General features: G+C 48.5%; 1 protein-coding gene across 1 annotated transcript in view; it reads left to right on the plus strand.

Moving 5' to 3' along the window:
- The window catches only part of LOC119111567 (zwei Ig domain protein zig-8), a gene marked incomplete in the record, with an annotated part of 57,953 nt that extends 54,829 nt beyond the window's left edge, over positions 1-3,124 (plus strand). The window contains 3 exon segments of the mRNA XM_037235377.1: positions 603-738; positions 2,578-2,686; positions 3,106-3,124. Coding sequence (XP_037091272.1) covers positions 603-738; positions 2,578-2,686; positions 3,106-3,124 — 264 coding nt within the window.
- Positions 3,125-23,189: the final 20,065 nt, after the last annotated feature.

Here is a 23,189-nt window from a genome sequence, read left to right on the forward strand (position 1 = left end):
GCCTGGGACCACTCCGCAGCTGGTTCACTGAGCTGCTGCGGCTTTCGGGCAGTAACTCACCCGCCCTCACGTGTGCCCAAACGTGGCTGCACATCGCAATGTGCCTGTTCGGGCGCGGCGATGTCGCGGACAACGACCGTCGCTAAGCCCTGGAGATACGTCTGACATTTACAAAGTGCCGCTGACAGCCATGAGCTGTCGCGCCGGTCGTCGGCGACATTCCCGGCGTCAGCGCCGTGACGGAAACACCAGGCGCTAAGTGCCGCCGCTCAGTGGTCTGCATCCACCCCCGCTGGGCCTGGAAAGAAGAGGAAAGTCCTCTCTCCTCCATGGAATATGTGGGAGACGCCACTGTACTGTGGGGTGTTCGCCGTCTCGGAATTTCAGCGCAGGACGGTTCGGGTCTCAACCTCCCCTCCCCCTCCCCTCCCCCCCCCCCCCCTGTAGGTCCGTAGGTGAGAGTCTGGGGATCTCCAAGAGCTGGTGCTGCGTGCCGACCCCGGAAGCCATGCGCTCTGGCGCACCGCCGGGCGCTACCCCCTCCCCTTCCCCCACCGAGCCTCCGCGTGAGCTGGGACGTCAGTCTTGCACGCGGGTTTCAGGTGAGCCTGGAGCGCGGACCCCAGGAGACAAAGAGCACTTTGAACATCACGGACGCGCGCGACACGGACAGCGGCAACTACACGTGCTCGGCCGACAACAGTCGACCGGCGAGCGTGCGCGCGTTCGTCTCAGAAGGTGGGTGATGCGGACGGGGTGGCGTGGCGGACGCTGCGCGGCAGTGGTGACGTACTCGCGGGCTGGGCATGGGCCTGCCGCGGACAGGTGGTGAGTTAGATAGAGCTTGTTCATCTTCTGTGGGGCTGCATAGGAATGCTTTTTTTGTGGCGGGGTGACGGCGTAGGTGGGCAATGCGAGTACAGGGTGTTGGTCAGGTAACTGCGCAACTCTACATGCGGCTTGCCGTTTCCTTGTCAATTCGTGTGAATTTGTTTGGATCATATAAACCAGTTCCGTCGTTTGCACAGTAATGCTCCTTCCGACGCTAATGAGTGTTACCTAGAAGTTTGATCCAGTTTGGGACACTCCATTTCATATGCTGAATGATAACCGGCAACATATCTATTGTATATCTCTTGAGTCGCGCAATCCAGCAACGATCGCCACATTACGTACTGCCTGCTTGTTATTAATACTTCCCTGTGATATCGGACAGATATGGCTAATACCGAATGCTTTATCTCAACACGCATCACACATCGCATCATGGTACATTTTAACTTGATGTGATTCAGCCACAGTTGACCCGCTCTGTTGTGACTCACCGAGACGATGTGTCGCTGGCTGGTCGGTAGACATGTGACACGGGTTCGTGTTCGGGTCTGATTGCAGTCAGGATCGGTGACAGTGACTCCTATTTGTGAGATGCATTATCAGTGTGTCAATTGCTTTAGCTGGCGGGCGGAGCGCCTTTGTGCCGGCCGATCCCAGCAGCAGCACATTGCCAATGAGTATTGAGGATTCTCGGGAAAAACTTGTTTGGGACGTTTGTTTGTCCTCCGATTGAAACCCCGCCGTGTTTACATACGTCAGATCGATGTTGTTAGTTGACCCACACTTAAGTAGAGCCTCACGGAAGTCTGAGTTTACTTAAGGTCTCAGGTTTCCCAGGAAGTTGTAACGAGTCGGGCCCAGTGTCTGACTGAATTAAGTCAGCGTGCCGCTTGGCTGTATTGATTTGAATCAACTTGCAGGTTGTATCCATTTAAATATGTCACGCTACTTTGAGTTCCACGTGAAAACCGTACGTGGCATGTGGCAATCAACTTGCAGGTTGTATCCATTTAATATGCCACGCTACTTTGAGTTCCACGTGAAAATCACACGTGGCATGTGGCAATGAACTTGGCAATCAACTTGCAGGTTGTATCCATTCAAATATGCCACGCTACTTTGAGTTCCACGTGAAAATCATACGTGGCTATACAGATTCCTACGTGGCCCCTGTCAGCCGAGCCATATATGCTCCCTGGTCGTGGCGAGTTAGGCGTGTCGTGGCTGTCTGGGATTAGATGCCCCATCGGTACCAGTGTAGTGAGTCATAGCTTTCCGTGGTCGTGTGGAGTCCCTCGTGTCCTCTCCGGTATTGAGTGACATGTGCCCATGACGCTTTGGAGTCACAGATGTCTTCGTGCCGCGCGTGTCCCCGGTTGTTTTACGTCAAACGTGCCCTTGGCTGCACCGGGTTACACATGCCCCACTTTATCGAGTCACACACGTCGCCCCGTATCGAGTCACACATGCCCCCACTGTATCGAGTCGCATACACATCCACCGTATCGAGTCGCACACACCCGCACTGTATCAAGTCACACTCCCCCACTGTATTGAGTCACACGCCTTCCCTGTATCGAGTCACTCTTGCTCCCGGCCGCATCCCACCATACGCGTGGACGGCGACACGGGTCGGCTCGATTCCAATCAACCGGGCAGATTCCGGGCGGCTTTGGCTTAATGCTGCCACCAGCCGCCACCGCCGGAATTGCAGCAGGCACAGTGAGCTCTCTCCGCTTGCAGGCGACAAGATGGCGGCCATCCAGCGGCGGAAAGGCGGCAGCGCCGCCTCCTGGTTGGGCGGCAGCGTCACGTTGCTGGTGTTGCTGGCGCTGCTGGTGCAGGCCGTCAGGTGAAACAGGCGCGGCCGCTGGCCCTGTCGCCACGCCGCCGCAGCTGCCGCCGCCGCCGAGCAGCGCTGCGAGGACGGCAGGACGCGAGACGAGGTGTGAGCGGCGCGGTGCCGCCCCGGGCGCCCCGCCGAGTGCGCCAGGTCAGGGTCGGCCGGTCGCGGACGCGCCAGTGACGTCAGAGTGGAGTGACGCGGCTGTGCAGGCGATGCGAGAGCTAGGGACGCGGCCGCGTCAGTGACGTGAGGGCCGGGACGGTGGTGGCGCGAGCGGGCGGGTGCGTGAAGCCAGGCGAGGAAAAAACAGTGCGAGCACAGGCGTGGACTGAGGTGGACTGATGTGGACTGAGGCGTGCCACCGCGATCGACGCGCACCGGGGAGCCGGCTCGCCTCAGCGCGACGACCCAGCACGTGCCGGCAGGTCGAGGGCGGCGCAGTGAGTGTGGGACGGCGCCAGTGTCCGGGCCGACTCCTCCTCGCTCGGAGAGGCAGACAGCCGTGCCGCCGCCACTCGGACCGCCCAGGACAGCGCGCCTGGCCGGGCGCGCGGCCACCTCCGACTCCGCCCGACCGTCACCCCGGTGTGCAGCCGGACTCCTGAGGTCGGGGCCGCCGGCGCTCGCGAGCGCCCAGCCCGCCCCGGCCGGCAGAGGAGCATCTTCCAGAGCGGTCCCCGGCCCGGCGAGACTGCTCGCCCGGCTGGCCGAGCTGCGAGCGACGGGCATTGATCAGTGCACGTGGCGCGTTTGAGAGCGAATGGCGCCGCCGGTCTTGACGAGGCTCCCCGGGCCGGTCGTCGCTCCGACAGGTCAGCGCCGTTTTTGGTGCTGGCATGGGCAGCCGCCTGCTCAACGGACGCTAGTGTTAGGATATCGGATGCCTGGCGGCCGGCTGTTTACAGCACATGACGTTTTCAAATGCGTTGTTCTTGAAAACCCTGTTGATGCCGGCGTTATGTGCATGTTATCAACAGTTTCACGTGGCTCTAGGCGGCTATGCTTACCGCTGCTTATGACCATGATGCTCCTGGATTTCGGCTGTTCATGCTCATAGACTTGATAATATCATCGTATAATACGCAACCTTGCGTGAATATCGTTCCCATGGCGCCGTGACTGTTTTGTTGGTTCAACATGTATTGTTCGGTGCTCCGCTGCCGGCTAAGAAGCTTGGAATCTGTTTTTTCTGTTATTGTTGTTGATGCATGTGTTGTGATTCTTGCATTATATTACTGTGCAGGGAGGCAAAACCGGAACATTATGTGTGTAGATTTGGTGACCATTTTGCCACGCCCCTCTGCTTTGCACAGCGTCAGGGCTTAGCAATGAGCTCACTTCATGGCACATCGCTGCTTGTAGACCACGGCCCACTGTCGAAAAGACACGGAGAGCACGAAGTCCCATTTCTCAGCTGCATTCTGAAGCCTGGGGCGCTGACCCGGCCGGTGGGCCGCTGGGGTCGTCTTCGGTCGCCGTCGCCGTCGGTGCGCGACTTCCGGCCGGTGTTGAGAGCGGCGCCCTGCGCGGTGGCCTGGGTCCTGCGCTAGACCGTGTCTGCTGGCCCTGGCGGCTCCCGGCTCGGATGAGGCTGGCCACTGTGCGGTATAACATGGCATAGTCGATCGGACGCGTGCGGGATATTTTTGGTGAGTCGGCGCATGGTGGGTTCGAGTCGACGGAAGGTGAAGGCGTTCGATTACATCATGTTTCAGTGTCGGACATCACTGTTGTTCACTGTCCATAAGAGATCTATCACGAGTTCAGTAACCATGTAAGACAATATATTATTCGGGTTGTGTACGAATGGTGTACTCGGGAGAATGTTTGCATGTTCGCATTTCGTTATCACACCGGCAAAGCGGACGTTTAGATGCACGGATAATATGAACATGGAACGCCCGCTCTGATATTTGAGTTTAGCGCACGCCTTGTGTTGTACACACTTTAGACAACTATGAACGACTGGCAATTGATAACAATGTTATGCGTCGAAACAAACTGTCTAAAGCCAGATTGTAAAGTAACGAACGGGGCAACCCCTCCCACTGCAATCCACGTTGGGAGAAGCCATCCATCATGGTAATTTCTTGAAATGTCACAGCATGTTCCTCACAGCAATTATCGGATATCAAAATGCCGCAGCGCTAGATGCAGACAGGCACACAGAATCCGATCACGATCCGATCCGATCCGACCCGACCCGAATCGAACCGAACCGAACCGAACCGAACCGAACCGATTCGATCTGATCGGATCCAATCCGATCCGATCCGATCCGATCCGATCCGATCCGATGCGATCTCTTGAGTGATAAGAACCATAAAGTAGTGACCTTCCTTAGGTCAATATACAACTGCATGGCATTATGGTCTGTTCAAAACGTTCCAATTAAAAGGTGCATTTTGAATTTGATTCAGAATGACCCCAGCACCACATTAATACACATTTGGATGATATGTGAAAGGCATTTAAGGGCGGATTTAAGTCGCACGTTTTGATCACATCCAGTCATAGTATGGTAGACTCCTATCTAAAAGCATTTTCCAAATAAATTTGCTTCTTATTGTTAGATAACCTAACACAAGACCTCGCTCCAACTAAACAATTTATGTCTGCTATGGTGGGATGTGGTTTACTTGCTTTCCCAAAAATTTGTCAACTTCAACACTCTGCTCAACATGCGTAACATTATCACATCAACACATAAAACACTATCACAAAACGCTTGCCTGTGTTAAAACGCGATGCGTTTTACACTTGGCTGTATTAAAACGTGAGGCGTTTTAACACAAGCGAGAAAGGCATTGAGCTCCCGGCTTTTTGGCGTTGTGAGTTCAGAGAATCTTTTCCTCACAACCATCACCTTCAATATATTGGGAGGCATTAGCTCTACGACGTTATCAAGCAGACATTGGTTATGTCGGCCGCACTCAATGTTCGCTTTCTTAAAAATATGTGGTGTGATAGTTTCATTGATCATATTTTTCAGAATATTGGCAATAAAGCCAATGTTTGCTTGAATACCTCACCTTAATTTCATGTTCAATAACTGTCAGTACAATATCTCAAAACTCATAAGGTCTTTTATAACAGTCCTACTCAGGTATGCCGTGTGTTTGATAAACCGTAAATCACCGATCAATTCCATCTGAAATACTTGGCTGTATTGCGATAAACTATTTCTCGATTACTTGAGCAACGCACGTAGCTTCAAAGACGTGGCTCTGAGTGACGGCGTGAGCCGGTTGAATCATACTTAAACAATGTGAAAGTATCGCAGTGGAGCGGTAGCCAGAACCAACTACCACGCTCCTGAATTTGTAACCGCTGATGGTCAATCCTTACAGTTTCCAGCAACATATGAAAAGGTTGTACGCTATAAACTGTGCATTCGATTTACATCAATTAGTTTTTCAAGACGGAAGGTGCAAGAACATGGGTCAAAATCTGCCCTTGTCGTCGACAAACCAAACAGTGATCCTATCGCATCGACACGACACCTACCGATGTTCACGGAGGAGAAAGATAATAATTACATTGGCGAAACGGTTGGTCGATGTATGCGAATAGTCACACACCTTCCCGTGCGTAAACTATGAATCGGTCCGTCTTGGATGGTTCGAAGGTTTTGATGCCGGATCTCAGCAACCAAAGCATATAAAAAAGTAATAGAATGCGCGCGCGGGCGGATGTACAAACGATGTACCACTGCGGGCAGATCTCTCAGCTGCTCAGCACTAACGGTAGATTTCGAACCTGTCCTACACCAACGGTAGATTTCGAACCTGTCCTACACTACCTGCAGATTTCGTAGCTGTTCGACAGTACCGGCAGATTTCGAACCATCCTATCCTAACCTAACCTACGTTAACGGCAGATCTCTCAGCTGCTCACCTCTTACGGCAGATCTCGAACTTGCCCTACACCAACGGCAGACCTCGAACCTGTCCTACGCTAACGGCAGATCTCGAACTTGTCCTACACCAACGGCAGATCTCGAACTTGACCTACCCTTATGGCAGATCTCGAACCTGTCCTACACTAATTGCAGATTTCGAAGCTGTTCGACAGTAACGGCAGATCTCACAGCTTTCCGATACTAAGGTTCGTCAGTGTGTATATGTATGGCTATATAAACGTTTTGGTTATATATATATATATATATATATATATATATATATACAAATGTAATGAAAACTGCGTTGATGAAATGGGTCTTCGGAGATATTCCAATTCTCCGATTCTTGATGGCACTTCTAGGCATGTACTCCGTTGTCATTTTATGTCATATAGTACCGCGTTACACTGCTGGCGACAATTTGGCCTGCAGAAATGCGGTCGGCGACAAAGAATACACTTCTTAATGGACAGCCAACTTCGAAAGCAACGTTATTCGTGAAGTAGTTTGCGAGTACTTCTTCTATGGACCGTCGTCGCCTGACAGCTTTTCCTGTAGTGTGACCTTTCCCCGCAGCGACTAAATCCAGTGTTACGCGTTTCCAAATATGTTTGGCTCTTTTAGCCTTATTTTTACCATCACCTACACTTGACGACTCCCGCGATTGCTGTCGCGACGCTGGCACCCGCCACTCTGGGCGTCTGGTAGGTGTCTGTTTTTTTCAACTCGGTCGGGAGTGGACAACGTAATCCCCAAGTGTCCAGGACATCCGGCTCACGCGGGAGGGCCCGGGTTTGAGTTCCGGTTGCGCCACGGCACCTAGCCGCTAGCATAGACCATCGTCACGGCCCCTAGCCGATAGTATAGACCATCGTCATGGCCCCTAGCCGCTAGTACAGACCACCGTCATAGCCCCTAGCCGCTAGCATAGGCCATCGTCACGGCCCCTAACCGATAGTATAGACCACTGTCACGGACCCTGGCCGCTAGTATAGACCATCGTCACGGCCCCTAGCCACTAGTACAGACCATCGTCATGGCCCCTAGCCGCTAGACCGTTTACAACCATAGTGCTTACTGGCTTCCATGAACGATTCTGCGACAATGTGCTGTGCGCTGTTTTTTTTTTTAATAAGATAGTCAGAGCACAATGGCGATGGATGTTGACTGCAGCCAAATGCACTGTTTGACGATACAAAAAGGTCTGAGTATAAAAAGAATTCCTGCTGCCGGATCATGCAGGTGGATGCAGCACTTATAACCAGTCCAACCTTCCATGACATGCATACGACACACATACACCATGAATGAATGTCATTCTCTCAACTCAATTGATAACTGTGTGCCAATGCCATGACTAAGGTTGACGCGGGTGAAATTCGCATCTTACTTATGAGTGCAAGGCTCAGGCACGATTGGGTATTCTTTAACAGCAACTGCATGTCAACTCAACCAGATTTTGCCGGAGGCATGTACCGGTACATTACCGTGATGCCAGACAGTTCTTCAAAACGCCATAGCCTGCTCGCTGAGCTCCCTTTGTGGCCACAGGAAACGCAGATGCTTCCTGTTCACTGTGTGGCGTCAAAAGAAGTGGCACGTGATGCAGTGTTTCACACATTCACGGGAGATGGTGGGAGGAGACATTTGTGAGGTTTGTAGTGTAATGTTAACTCGATATCGGACAAAATTACCTAACAATGAACACTAGAAGATCGGAGTACTGCGATAAATGCAGCTTTCGTTGTTGAAGGCAATGTGTCAGATTTGGCTGGTACACCCAAAATATGTTACAACAACCCAACTACCTGCGAGGCAAATTCACAAAAAATTAACGAAGGTCAATGTTATATAAAGGCGACGGCAGCCGTTCTCATAAGTGATAAATGCACTGAAAAGCCGTTTAAAAAAGCTTTAAATATTTGTTTTGAAAAGTTGAGGATGTACCACGAGTCTTAATAAGAGAATGATCGTTGCCCTGCACTTTCATTTATGCTCGATGGCCAAAGCACTTTTACCAAACTTGGAACGAATTTGTCATATGAAATTAGGATATGAGTCGTGGACCTTTATAGACGTTTGTGCCTTCAGTCCATGATTTCATTCCACCTAACTTCTAGGATATACCTGCCTTGGTTTCAGCGTGGATCGGTTAGGGGCGTTGGCTGTTGGGCCACGCCATTCTTGTTTACTTTGGTATGGTGTGGAACAAGGTGGGCTTTGAGGATTATTGAATTCAAGCGTGATTCACGAAAGCTCATGCCTAGGTAAGTATGCTACACAAGTAAAGCACAACTATTAACAGGGACGCGATCAGGATATAGGGGGCCGTTTCGTTGCGTTTGCGTCAGATATATCACCGAATCTTGTTTCAAAAGTTTAGAAAAGATTTGGTGGGAAGAGATGTGTCATCAGAAGTACCCTTTAAGAACAGCTTCACTTAAACAACAAACTTAAACAACTAAATCAACAACTGCAATGTTGTGTACATACACGTCTGTTCTCATTTTTATTGAACTACAAAATATTTTACATTTATTTTACGCTTGATATTCATTTTCCATCACAAGTATTTTGAACATCTGTAAAACATTTCAAGCTCAAAATTGTTTAAAAAAGCTGTGCTGTAAGACAATAAATCTTTTAAAAAACTTAAAAAAGTTCTTAAAAGTTTCTCACCGTAATTACTTGTGAAAACAACTAGTAACATATTTATTTATGCTGTCAAGGGAGATGGACCCCTGGTGTCGAGAGTCCGAGGTCTTCAGAGAAGGCCAACGGTCTCGTAACCGTTCCCTGGGTATACCTCCAAGTTGCCTTAAATGTATTTCCCAACACTTCTAGCGAGGAAGGGTGTGTGTGGGGGGGGGAATATTTGGAAAGCTTGTAGTCTATTTTCAATGTAATCCGGAATGAGGTACCCTGGATAATGACCATGCGTAAGTTGGTGCTTCGAGTTAAATGTATTCTCGCCTTTGTGAAACAGCGGAGTATAACTCATACCAAGTATAGCTCAGGTAATGCCAGCGTCAATATCTGTTCGGTTTTCATGGGCATCCAAGATCGCGTGCGGCAGCCCGAGTTCCTCTCGAAATAAAGTCGCAGTGCTCACCTCCCCCACACACAAGTGGACAGTGCTTTTGAAGGGCTGTAAGAGGGCTAAGGCTAAATAAGAGGCTTTTTCATACAACCAAATGACATTAAGGTCGATTAAGGCATTACGGCGTAAGTCTTGCCTCCCCCCCCCCCCCTCCCTCTTTCCTTCTCCTGGCCGATGTTATATTCGCGGGCGCTGGGACAGCTTTCACGGCCCAAACACACCACCGTACAATACCTCAGGCTTGGGAGGGGTGAGCCCGGGTGAGGCAGGGGAAGGCGGTGAATGATCGTGGTGTAATTGTTGGTAGGGGTTGCGTGCTGACCTCTAATTGGTAAATGAAATGATACATTATTTTAGTTACAAAGCAAATTTATATTTTAAAAAGCTAAGGTTTTTTTGTTTGCTCTTTCGTTCATCCAGTCTGACCACAATTAATACATCATGTCATGCTTTTAGACAGGGGTTGGGGAGTAAAAGAAGGGATCGCGCTATGCAGTTTATTGTTTCTAATGTGACGCTAGCAAGCAAATTCAATTAAAAGTATGCCATAGTTTCGTTAGGAGCCGTTAGACGGCTAAATATAATATCAAATCAAATAAGCAGTACTTAAGTGACAGCAAATAAAGCAAATCGATACAACAGCCTCTTGACACATGCAAATGGCTGTTAGAAAGATGATGAAGTCGCAGGATCGGCTGCGAGGGTACGGAACGCCATCATCACAGGCATTGCGCTTGATCGATTATAGATGATTCGGAGACTCATTACTGGCTTCACTGCATCTGCCCATAGTTATTCGTGCTTTAAAACAACAATAAACAGGTAGCTGAAACGGATAAGGAGAAAAGTTCAACGAACTCCAAAAACGGCTCTGCGGCTATGTTTAAAATAACATGCTCGGATTCCAGGTTTTCAACAGCCATGAGTATCGATTCCCAGCACAATTTACGACATGACGATGCTAAATTCGGTAGCTTATCGTGAAACGACCCAATCTTGCAAACAGCTGGAAGTGGAAGCCGTGTAAATAGTTGACCCCGGGTCATGCTAACGATCATTGGCCGGCGGACGCTGGCGCTGGCGAATGCGCCCCTGGTCAGCATACTGTGCCGCACGGCGTCGAAGTTGGGCGGGACGGGATGTGATGAAAGGATCAGGCGTGGCTTTCAGTTCGCACGGCCGGTAGGTGGCGTCGCACAGCATTATCATAATGGATGGTTTGAGGGAGTCACATGTGGAAAGCCACAATGTCGTTGTTTTTCGGAAACATCGATGGTGTGGCGGCAGCGCCTTCTCACCAGGCCGCCAGGGGTTGGCATACCCACGGTTTTCAGAAGCTAGAGTTGGTAGTAGTATGACAAAATCAGTACCGGACATCGATTGCGTTGATGGCTGGATTATCTCCTCGCGATGCTTGGCTTTCCGCACGTTGAGAGGGATTTAATAATAAGCTCATATCAGTAGGCTTTAAAACGCGAGCGTCTATGCGAACCTTACAAATAAAATAAACATCAGGTGATTCTCAGACATGCCAGGCCAAAAGTCGGGAGTGCACCTTGTAGAGGATTCAAGAAGCACCAGGTCTACGTACACGTACAGGCAAATGCTTATAATCACAGACCACAATTCAGAAGCCGACCCGGCAACAGCACCGGACCCCTGGCCGACAGTCCGACAGTCAGCACGCACCTCACGCAGCAGCTCTGCCAGGTCAGCCTGCGCGCGGACGGTCGGCCTCGCAAACGTCCGGTCGTTGGTCCCGAAACTGAGCTGTGTTCTTCAGACTGTGCGTGATCACGGCTGGGACGTCGTGTGTAGAACGGGAACGTGGCTGGTCGCGTCTTGTCAAACGTGTTGGTCGCTGACAGATCCAGTCCCGGCTAGGGTTTCGGCGTGTGCCGGCCGCAGGCTGTGTGCAGGGACCGGTCGGCCGGCGCTGCCGGGGTCGCCTTGCGGTCGCAAGCCGTGGCGCCGCTGCCGCAATATTTTGCCGAGAACGCTTACGGCGTATTACACATATTCAGTGCTAGCGCTGCATGCGAGTCGTCGTGGCGCGTTGGTGAGTGGTGGTGGGCGCCGCTCGGTCATCGTGGGCGTCGTCTGTTGTGCCCAGTCCTAGCCGACATCGGATGATCTCGCCGAGGTGTAGGAACAGCATCGAGGGGATGTCGCTACTGGCAGGCCTGAGCCGTGTGCTTGTCTCTGTGGTTTTGTAATGGATGTGTCTTGACAGCAAAACTGTGACCCGCTACATATCCACTTTGAAAGGTCCTGGCCAGCGCGCTGACCAGCGATCCTAGGTATGACGTGGGGTCAACTATTTACGGCTTTTCCTGTTTTAGTTGTTTGCCATGTTGGATCGTTTCATGCTAAGGTACCAAATTTAGCATCGCCATGCCATAAATTGCCCCGTGAATCGATACTCACGGTTATTGAAAGCCCGAAATTCGTTGATGCAAGTTAACATGGCCAGCTGCAGTCATTTTTACAGTTCGTTGAACTTTTCATCTGATGTGTTGAAGCCACCTATGTATTGTTAGTTTATGCATGATTAAAGACAGTGCTCCACACTTCTATAGGGTTTTGAACTGAAATAGTCATGTTGAAGACCAATGGGTGCAGTTCACAGACCTGAGTTCTCAGGACCTAAGCCTCCTGGTTTCTGGGCTACACGCTCGCGAAGATGTGCAGACTTTTTTGGAGATACTATTTCAAGGTCACCCGGGCATCCGTGACGCCATAAGAACGTCATTCAAATTATGCCTTTCCATAAATCATGTGGCGATCAAGGCCAATTAAAATGAATTTTCAGGGCGTTCATATGTGGTACTCTTGAGCATAATTTCCAGATATAACGGACGCCAATTGGCTCTCATTCAGTGTTGCGCCAGGTACGGTGACGTAATCAATGACTATCAAGGAGCACCATTCACTAGTGAAATATGTATTCAAGCCAATTGCACATCTCTAAATTATCTACAACCAATCAAGCGCAATGTTTTCATCATATACGTTGCAAATGTCGTTAGAAAATCCCGTGGCTAGGTTGCCTTTCTAATAGCAACTGAAAAGTGTCAAACGGTGCTATATTGGTTTGTGTTATTTTCTCACACTTAAGTGCTACTTATTTCGTTTCACATGATCTCTAACTGTCTAAGGGTTTTAACTGAATGCTTTTGTTGACATTTTTTGATGCGTCACATTAAAAAATCGCATATGAATTATGCTCAGATAGCATGAAAGATCAGTTTTGGTCTCATCAGGCAACATCCCACGTACATTTAAAGCTGGAATATGGTTTTACCTTGCAACCTGAATATTTTACCACTGTATTTATCATTTTCAGGCCTCGTAATCCCCATCCCTCAACGACCATTCACTAACCCCTTTTCTAAAGTTGTGGCTTATTGGTTCCGAGCCTGTGGCATATTGCTGACCGGCGGTTATTCTGGGGTATATACTGATAATGGTGACCTGAAGCTGTCCCAACACAGATAAATGAAACGCTGGCACGGAAGGTGGGAGAGGGGGTATAGAGAGGAGAGAGAGGAAGAGAGAGATAGTAGAGAGAGAGGATAGAGAGAGAGAGATAGATAGCGATAGATAGATAGAGAGATATAGAGAGAGAGAGAGAGAAGAGAGAGCTAGCGAAAGAGAGAGCGAGAAGAGAGAGCTCGCTCGCGCATCTCTCTACGCTAGATCGCTCGAGACGCTATCTCTCTGCTCTCGAGTCGCTCTCTCGTCTATATCGAAGAGAGCTCTCTCTCGCTCATCGCGAGAGAGAGATAGAGACGAGAGAGAGAGAAGGACAGAGAGACAGAGACAGAGACAGATGTAACCTCTACGAGCTTGTACGCAAAAAGGACAAAAATAAAAAGAAGTAAAAGCTTGTTGACCCGGACACCAGCCGCTACCATTAATGTCTCAGTCAACTTTTTGGTAGTTTGAGTATTATATCAGAACGCTACATTTTTACACAACCAAACAAGGCAGCATTTAAAGGGAGTGTTCATGAGACTTATGATCCCCTTGTTTCTCAGCTAGACACTCGTGAACTTGTGCAGACTATTTCGTGCAAAATTTTCCAAGTTCACCCAGGCATGTAGGACTTCAAAGAGACGCTACGCAAATATAACCACCCCATAGGCCATACAGTGCTCGAGACTAAAATAAATGTGGTCGTCGAGTTATTCGTGTACGGCGTACATCCACATGATTTCTGGCACCAGCGAAGTGCAATTGGCTGCAAAGTAATGTTGCGCATATGATGCAATTTTCGCACACAATTTGGCTATTTGGTTATCTGGATGAGAGCCCATTCGACCAATAATAATCCTTGCAGAGCTATCGGATGAAGGAAATTGGCTAACGGTGTGGCGGGACTACATGTTCCTGGGGACCCAATCTTCGTCGAGACTAAGCCCGCGCAGAGGCCCCTCCGTGGGTGTGCGCTGGACCCCCGGACGTGGGCTCGGTCAGGGAGTCTACGTTTCTAGCTCTCTCAATCTCGGCCCAGCTGTGGGTGGCGCATGCAGCCTGCCCCGAACAAGCAAGGCGTTATTGGTATACAAGACAAACTAAAAAATAACATGACGGGGGATATCTAAACACTTATCACGTTTTGTGCTAAATGAACAGGAAGTTGGACAAAGATACTACTTATGGCGGAACTAAGGCTACGTATTAAATATCGTAAATATACTGCTATAACCGAGCATGTGAAGGCAAGTAAACAAAAAAACATTATATAATTATATGCAGGAACACCGCGAGAAAGCCAAAGCACGCGCACAAAACGATATTTGGGTTCTGCCATCAACGCAGCGATAGCACAACACCTCTCGAAAAGCTGAAGTACTACAAGTAAGTCGGCCAGCCCGCTACTGTGGGAATCTCGCACTGCCAGTCTGGCAGCCCCTCTGACGTCATACAAGCATTCCGTGATGGAATCGAACGATGACGCATTGGGGGGCCCATTTACTAAATAGTGAGGAGCAGTTGTCTAGAGCAGTCATCTGCTCCTAAAAGCTTACCAATAGTTACAAGGGAGCCTATTTCATCATATCTGATGCTTGTCTCAATATCATCAAATATGGGGCATTCCTTGAACAATCATCGCTAGGCTGTATCGTCCGTATCGCTCATGGCAGACAACCTGATGGCCATGTGTCACACTATGCTTCGATGGCTTTGGTTCGCATCATTAAACACGAGCACAACACTCCTCCGCAGGCCTGAGACATGGCTTTAAAAGGCGTGTGTTCGTTGTTCGTGCAAGAAGGGCGCAATGTGACGTCACTGATATAGCAAGAAATAGCCACGGTAACAAGTTGGCAGGCCACGATTTCCAGTCTATTTGCTATCTCCACGGGCCTTATCCAGATGCAACTACTCCCGGTTTGCAGCGGCAGTGACGTCACCAGACGGCGCATGCGTCGTATTGACAACAGCGGATGACTTCACTTGGACATAGCTTGAATAAGCTTCGTAAAAAGCGGAACAATGAATTTAAGCCAAATTTGGAGCAAATTGGTTTAAGGCCTTTCCAAAAAATCTAATTTTACAAATCGACAAAATCAAGACTTCGAAGATTTTCTTCGGAAGTAGACAGACGTATTCAACAAATGAACGAAGAGGTGTTTAATAAAGATAGTATTGCAGCAAATGAATTATGCTGACAACGCAAGGAGACACTTGCAAAACAACAAAGCTCATTGCTTCGTCAACAAGACAAAACAGCTATGTGGTTGATGAGGCTCAGCTCAGATGATAGACTCGGACAGGCCATAAATCAATTCGGAGAATATCACCTCGACAAACTATTTTCACAGGGCACCACTAACAAGAACTATGACATACATGCCATAATTTACAATGAGGTTTGAACCACTGTTTCAACACGTATTTGGCAAGATATCCACAGTACAAACAATTACAAAATGCACAGCATATCTCAGCCCTGAGCCCAACCTCACGAACTTGTAAAAAGTGACAAAACAATCCAAGGTGCATCAATGCAGCAAGCAGAGTCCAGACTGCAGCCATCATTGACATGACATTGACACACACATTGACATTGACCTTCACGATTGCAGTTTCCTAAGCTGATGATCGAGAGCACATCTACAGGATATTTCGACAAGCTCATGGGTTAAACGCATGGCTCTGCTGATCGAAATTAACATTAAGACCTTGATATATCAAAACATCCGGCAGTGAGCAGAAATGGCCTTCCCACCAGTGGTGACTCCAGACAGAGGTAGTAAGGGAGCCATCCCCATTCTCGACCATGTTTTGAAGCCTAGGGTGAAAAGAGGAATGCTCAGTTGTCATTTGCAAGCTGCCAAGTGAAATAACAGACATTCCTTGTCACCCATCATCTGTAAAATCGCCCCAACTGGCCGTTAATGTGTAGTAGGGTGTGTCATCGAGGGAGGGAATCTTTTGGAATCAGCTGAGACAAAGTTTTTCCTTGGCACACGGGTTAATGACAAACTTTTATGTCTGTCGCACCGCAGCAATGTTGATATTCGTATGGCGAGAGCAGTTCTTCTTTGATAGGCCAATAAAACCGCATTCGATACTAGCGCCACCTATTTTACGCACTGGGATCATCCTCCAACAAGCTTCAAAGCTGCCACTTTCCACACTGCTGGTACCTGGTAGGTTAAGTATGAAATAATATCATGAAGAGCACCAGCAAAATACTGGCAAACAGCTTTTAAGCTAACTTTTAGTTAAGAACATTCATTTTTGGCAAAACACAAAACTGTGCAGCTGTGAGAATGCCCCAGCAGACCGGGTTATGCTGAAGTTTGTTATTGCTAACGCATCACTGTGATGTTGATTTGCAATTTGTATGTTTTTGCGTGGGAAATATGGGCTTATTAGTTTAGTTTTGCCGGTACTGAAGCATTCTTTCGAACATTTACTTGCATGAGCATGCCAAAGGCTACACGGTCGCGCACAAAGCATTTTGTGATAGACCACCCGGCTCTACTGTCCCATCACCAGCTGCCGACCACGGGAAAGCTTTGAGCTACATCCGGTGACTGGGCGAATCGAAGAGGAATCTCACTAGTACCATCTTCAAGACCGCGGCGTAGAATTAAGGGTACTGTGGACCAACGAAGCGATCCCTGTTCATGATCCAAAATAGTTGACAAAATTGATCGAGAGAGATTGATATCATCCCAACAGAGCTATCAGCAAGAAATCAAAGAAAGAAAAAGAGTGACACAGCAACGCCGCCACCGCGAAATTCAACAAGCTTCTTGATGTCGCGAAATGCCAGTGCAAGTCTCAGTGCAGCTTTCCATGTCCAGTTGCTGCACAGCGTATTAGGAGGAGGTTGCTATGAAGGACCAGTGCAGGCACCAGAAGCTTACCCTAGGGTCATGTGGTCGGGATACGATTGTGACTCGGCAGGCTTGTGAGATGCGGAGGGTGGCCAGACAACTACAGTGGCTTCGTGGCTCCGCCGCCAGTGAGGCGGTGTCTGCTGCTGAACCTGAGTCGTCTTCCCCGCCGACTGCTGAGTCCGCACCGCCTGCTGAGCCAGCGCTGGCTGCTGGTGCTGACCCTGACCCTGCTTCGGGACCAAGTGGTCTCAGCGCTGGCGAACCAGCTGAGAGCACGGATTCATGTATTCATTCGCGTTTCCGCACATGTTGGAAGATGGCGACGACGCCGATTGTTCGTTCCGGTTGAGACCACTGCCACTATAGATTATAACGTTAACGATCTGACCAACTCCGCACTGGCGGTTAACACCTACGGTGGCTCGAAACGGGTCACTGCTGCTATCATCGCCTTTCAACAAGTCAGCAAAGATGGTTTGGCTACCTGAAATCAAATATCCTAGATCCTTAGAAGATCTGCCGCGCAAGAGACAGAGGGAGAAAACAGACGGCTCGTCAAAATGCTGGAGCAATCCGCGAGTCAGGTTTGATATTTCGGCCGCACCCCGCACTTGTTCAACGAGCTACACTCCGTGAGCCCCCAGTGCGAGAGTCACATCAATGTGCTCGGTTGCGATGGCACGGCCGTCTACACCGAAACGATAGGTGACGTGTTCCGGCTGTTTGAACTGGCCACCGAGTCACCTGTACACTGGCTCATCTGCCAGCTGCGCGGCAATGAGCTGAACCTCCTCCATCTGGTGCTGAGCTTGTACGGCACGACCACGGGATCGAATTTTTTTCTGGACCCATCGACAAGACCTGTGCCGGGGAGGTCTGGGAAAGAGACGTTGTGGCATTTAAGCCTAGGTCGGGGCACACGCCAAACTTGCCGGTCGACCTGATTCGGCAGCTGAGCACCAACCAGCAGCTGCTGTACCTTTTGGCCTCCGGCGTTTAAAACGACTTTGTCCGAAATGTGGCAGCCCAGCGGCGAATCGGGCCATCTAACCGAGCCAGGTATATGTGAAAATGCATTATCTTCGAATTTATAGCAATGAGTGTTTAAAGTCCATCAAGTATATATCGATATTTCATGTACTCACTGTTGAACATTTACTCATTATATTTTACATATTGTTGTCGCATCATTTGCTGGTTGGTTCATGTTTACTAGCATATTTGTTTATATGTATTCCGTCACATTTAAGAACTCTGGATATCGACAAAGTTACGTACACTAAAGAAGCGCAATATTTTTATGATCTAAAGCTAAGTTCGTAGCGCATTGTTCCAATATATCTGCTTTTGTTTTCAGGTGGTTGACACTGGCCGCTGATCTGCTCCTCGTTCACATTTCTACCGAGACTTCCAGCAGCGCTCTCAAGAACCTTGTCCAGTGCGTGGTCGGCCACTATGTGTCGGTATGATCCGCCATCCGGCAAAACAGCGGCTGCGACTTTGGCTTACGCAACTTGTCCCGGAGCATCGGGCTGCTCCGCGACCTGACGCAACACACATGGGCCGCGGTGTAGCCAGTCCTCCAGCGTAACGTGTACTGGGTCCGTCCGGAACAGCTGCTGCTGGACATGGTGTGGTTTGAGAACCGCATGGCCCGCGAACAGGCGGTTCCGATCGTCGCGCCGCTAGTGAGCAGCAGACGGAGGGTCTTTTTCAGCCCAGGGTCCTCGTCATCTAAGCGGTAAACTTTGAGGCCGTGAGGTACACCAAACTGATTCTCTGGCACGGACCAGTCACACAGCCCCCACTGCGAAACCTCAGCGACTGCGTGCTGAGGAACAAAGTGCAGGCACCGCTGGCCATCTTGCCCAATCTGGTTCACACTAGGAGTGTGACGCGGCGCCGCACTGCCGAAGACGTCTGGGGCTGGAGCCGGAGCTTCGGCAATATGTGGACCCCATCTGCTAAGGTATTTCTGCTACCGTGCGATCTCTGCCAACACGCATTTTGGGCTTCCAGTCTGTGAGCAGTTGCTGTTTGGGCCGGTGCATCGACTTCATAGGCTCGGAAAGGAGCAAGATGCGCATGGGGTCACTCTACCCCTTCCTCCCCCTATCTACGTCCGTGGTACAGGCTTCAGAACTTGCTGTATGTATTTAGTTGTACACCAGACAATATATTCTGAGTCATATCCTCTGCATAATTTTGTTTGCATTATATGGGTTGTCTTAGAGAAGTGAAAGTATAAAGCAATACTAAACACATATTCGTGCAACGAGTTCATTCTCAACAGCACATAAAGTTTCCGCCGAAAGGCAATCAATCGGGCAATGTCTGATCCGCATATTATACTTAAGACCGGGACATTCTTGTACGTCTTAGGGAGCACTCAGTGGCACCGTTTCTTTACGCAAAGGTATTTTGTGTCGCTTGCCGCCCACGGCTTGATGTCACTTGCGGCGGCCGACGACGCCGAGCATTGGGTGACTGCAACACCGGTCGTCGGTTTACGGCGATATTTCGATCGACTCGCACCTCACGAATGTAAGTTTTTGGGAAGAACCTGTGCTATGCCGTTTACTTGTAAGCTCCAGCGCCAAAGAATTTCTTTGTCTTACTTGGTTTTGTTACTGATGACACACCCTCATGTGCAGCCCCCGATCTGTTTCAAGCAGGGCCTTGTAATAAGGCGTGACTATCCGGGGATTTTTGCGGCACTCCCCCTCCAATATCACAGTGACGTCAGAAATTCGCAGCGTGGCGTCGCCTGCATCACCGTCATGTCCGCTACACCCGTATACCCACGTATACGTATACGTACACCCGTATACGTGATCGTTGCAGGGCGCTTCAAGAGGCCCTCTGACGAAATATGGAAGGGAAATTTTTGCCACGCCGGATGTACTGCAGCAAGAATGGGAGAAGGAACCGAAGCCTGTGTGCCATGCCATTCCAACTTTCTCAGAATGAATCAGAACTCCAAACACGGAGTTTATGACGATGCATTGAAGTCATCCGGCCTGAGGCCGCTCAAAACCTAACATGGCGAACCCGTCCGAGGCAGACATGTGCCTGGTTCCTAATATTGGTTCCTGGTTCCCACTGGTTCTTTCGAGAAAACAAGACGCTGTATCCTGGTTCTCACTGGTTCTTTCTACAAAACAAGGCGCTGGATCCTGGTTCCCACTGGTTCTTTCGACAGCACAAGATTCTGGATATTGGTTCCCACTGGTTCTTTCGACAAAACAAGACCCTGGATCTTGGTTCTCACTAGTTCTTTCCACAAAACAAGACCCCAGATCCTGGTTCTCGCTGGTTCTTTCGACAAAGCAACAACCTAGATCCTGGTTCCCGATGGATCTTTTGACAAAGCATTATGCTGCATCCTGGTTCCCATTGGTTCTTATGCAAAACAAAACCCTGGATCTTGGTTCCCACTGTTTCGTTCAACAACACAAGACCTGCATCTTGGTTCCTATTAGTTATTCTGTAAGCACTGGCTTCAGCTCCTGGTTTCCCTTGTTTTTCTGCCAATACCAGCCCCAGGCTCCCATAAATAATTTGGCAAGCAACAGAAATACCAACATGCCATGAATACTAAACACCATGTCTCACAGTTTACACTAGCTATTTTACCAACACTAGACTCCTGATATCAGAATATGGAGTGCTCTGACAGTCTTGGGACCTTGGACAAATTTGCCTAAAAAGGTCACCCTGCACAACGCAATTACTTTACTCTAAGAAAGAAGATCAGTACATCACAGACGAGTCAAAATAAACAGCATGCTCTGACTCTGTAACAGCAATAAAGCCTTTTCCAGAAGTCTGAACACAAGGCTCAGGAAGATATAGATTCATTATGTGCATAATAAAGCAGTATCAATGTGGGATTAACTTTGGTCTGCAGGTGGGCTGGGCATGTGTAAAAAATTATTGCTGAGCGTTGATGGTAACCTGTGATATTAGGATGGTTTTCTGGTGTTATTTATATATATATATATATATATATATATATATATATATATGATAACTTTAAGCAGCCAAGCAACTTGCTTGCTTCTTCGTAATCCATGTTTTAAGTACCTATGGCTGAGCCAGAGCTGGCTCACATTCTTTAGCTCCTTTGCCTGCTAATGTCAGGCCCTGGTTCCAATAACTTTTGACACAACCACAGACCCCGGTAACATCCAGCCCCATTCCTGGTTCTCGCGGTTTTTTTCAGGAAGAACAGTTACGACTCCTTTGTTTGCTAAATCTCCACACCATTAGTGCCATAAATTCATTTGCCAGAAACGCTCCCGCAAAATATGATGGTAACTGGTAGACGGACAGAGGGAGCATTCCAAGCTATTAGCACGATGCATATATTGCGTTCAAATCAGACGTAAGCTCATCTCACCTCCCCCATACCAAAGCTTTCATACCTCACACCGACCGCACACTAGCAGAGCGTTGCCGTTCCACATTGCCATTGAAACTACGCCAGCTGAGCTTTATCTTCGGGAAAACGCATTCTTATCAGCTGACTAATATATGTTTATATATATTATATACAACCATCACTACTAGATGGTTGTATATATATACACATATGTATATATATATATATATATATATATATATATATATATATATATATATATAGTGTGTATATATATATATATATATGCATGTATGTGTGTATATATATGTACGTAGATATGGTTGCTTAATTTGTATACCTCCTAGCCACCTTCGAAATGCCTAGAAGAATAAAAAGAAAAAATGGAATATTCTAGAATATCTGGAATAGAATATCTAGAAGAACCGTGCAAAATGCTATAATGTTCTTACAAAAAAAATAATCTGAAACTTCCATTCCCCTCTTTTAAGCCGCGTCTCAAGCTTTGCGACATATCATGTGCCTAAAGTGCATTTGTTACCATGAGAAGCTGCATTTCAACACATACAAGCCTTGCTCGTCTACTGTCGCGGATGATTTAGATTGATTATTACACGTTGGATGGTGTGTTTTTTGGTGTGAGCAATAAGAAGTCAATAAGATAGAACCATTGTGCCGCATTCTCACACGTAGTAACCTTACCACCAGCATCCTTAGTTCCTTGACGTCATATCCCCTTTGGGCTTTAGATAAACGAAACATGTGATACTGGCTTCCCTATCTGCGGCCTTGATGAGTGACGCGCGGTGGCGCCACATTGGTGTGCGAGGTGTTGTGGATGGTTGTTGCGTGATTTGATTGATAATCATTTTGTGCTATTCTTACGGAGAACTGATAAATGTATATATATATATATATATATATATATATATATATATATATATAGTATTCATGATTTCTGTGATGTACGCACGGAAGAGCGGGCCTTTCCTTTCAGGATAACACTAGGCAGCTAACAGCCCAGCTGCAGACCTAGCAGGTCTACATGGTACCTGTATCTTCATAAGTTATTGATTTTGTTCTTCTCAATTTGTAGCGTTATTAACATTGAAGAAGAACAGCAAATGTTTATGGTATATGAGGAGCAGCCTGAGCAGATAACCAGCAATGTTCATAGACTTAATTTCATTAATTTACATTAAGAACAACACACATTGCTGGACCTGAAAAAGTGGGGAGTGTGAGCAGTAACTGCTGCGAAGAACTCCTGGTAAGATTTTGGTTCTTGCTGGTTCCTGAACATAATTTTAGAATGGATCTTAGTTCTTGCTGAAGTTGGATCCCCATCTTAAGCCTGAGCTGGATCTTAGTTCTTGCTGGATCACTACGCATATTCCAGGCTGGTTCTTGCCGGATCCCTCAACATAATGCCAGGCTGGATCTCGGTCCTTGCTGGGTCCCTATGTCCAGTCCAAGTTGGATCTTGGATCTTGCTGGTTCTTTCAGTTTGGTATCGGGCTGGATTCTGGTTCTTGCTGGATATTTCGTCTTCATGTCAAGCTGGATCCTGGTTCTCGTTGGATCTTTTGGCTTACTGTCAAGCTGGATCCTGGTTCTTGCTGGATCTTTCAACTTATTGCCAGACTGGTTCCTGGGTTCTTCCTGGTTCCGGAACCGGGAACCAGGAGCCGGTTCCTGGGAAGAAATCTTGGGAACCAGGCACAAGTCTGGTCCAAGGTCGAGCTGTTGCCAAAAGAGGTGCT

Source organism: Pollicipes pollicipes, unplaced genomic scaffold (genome assembly GCF_011947565.3).
Source record: "Pollicipes pollicipes isolate AB1234 unplaced genomic scaffold, Ppol_2.1 Scaffold_7261;HRSCAF=8764_pilon_pilon_pilon, whole genome shotgun sequence".
In the NCBI taxonomy this organism is placed as follows: domain Eukaryota; kingdom Metazoa; phylum Arthropoda; class Thecostraca; order Pollicipedomorpha; family Pollicipedidae; genus Pollicipes; species Pollicipes pollicipes.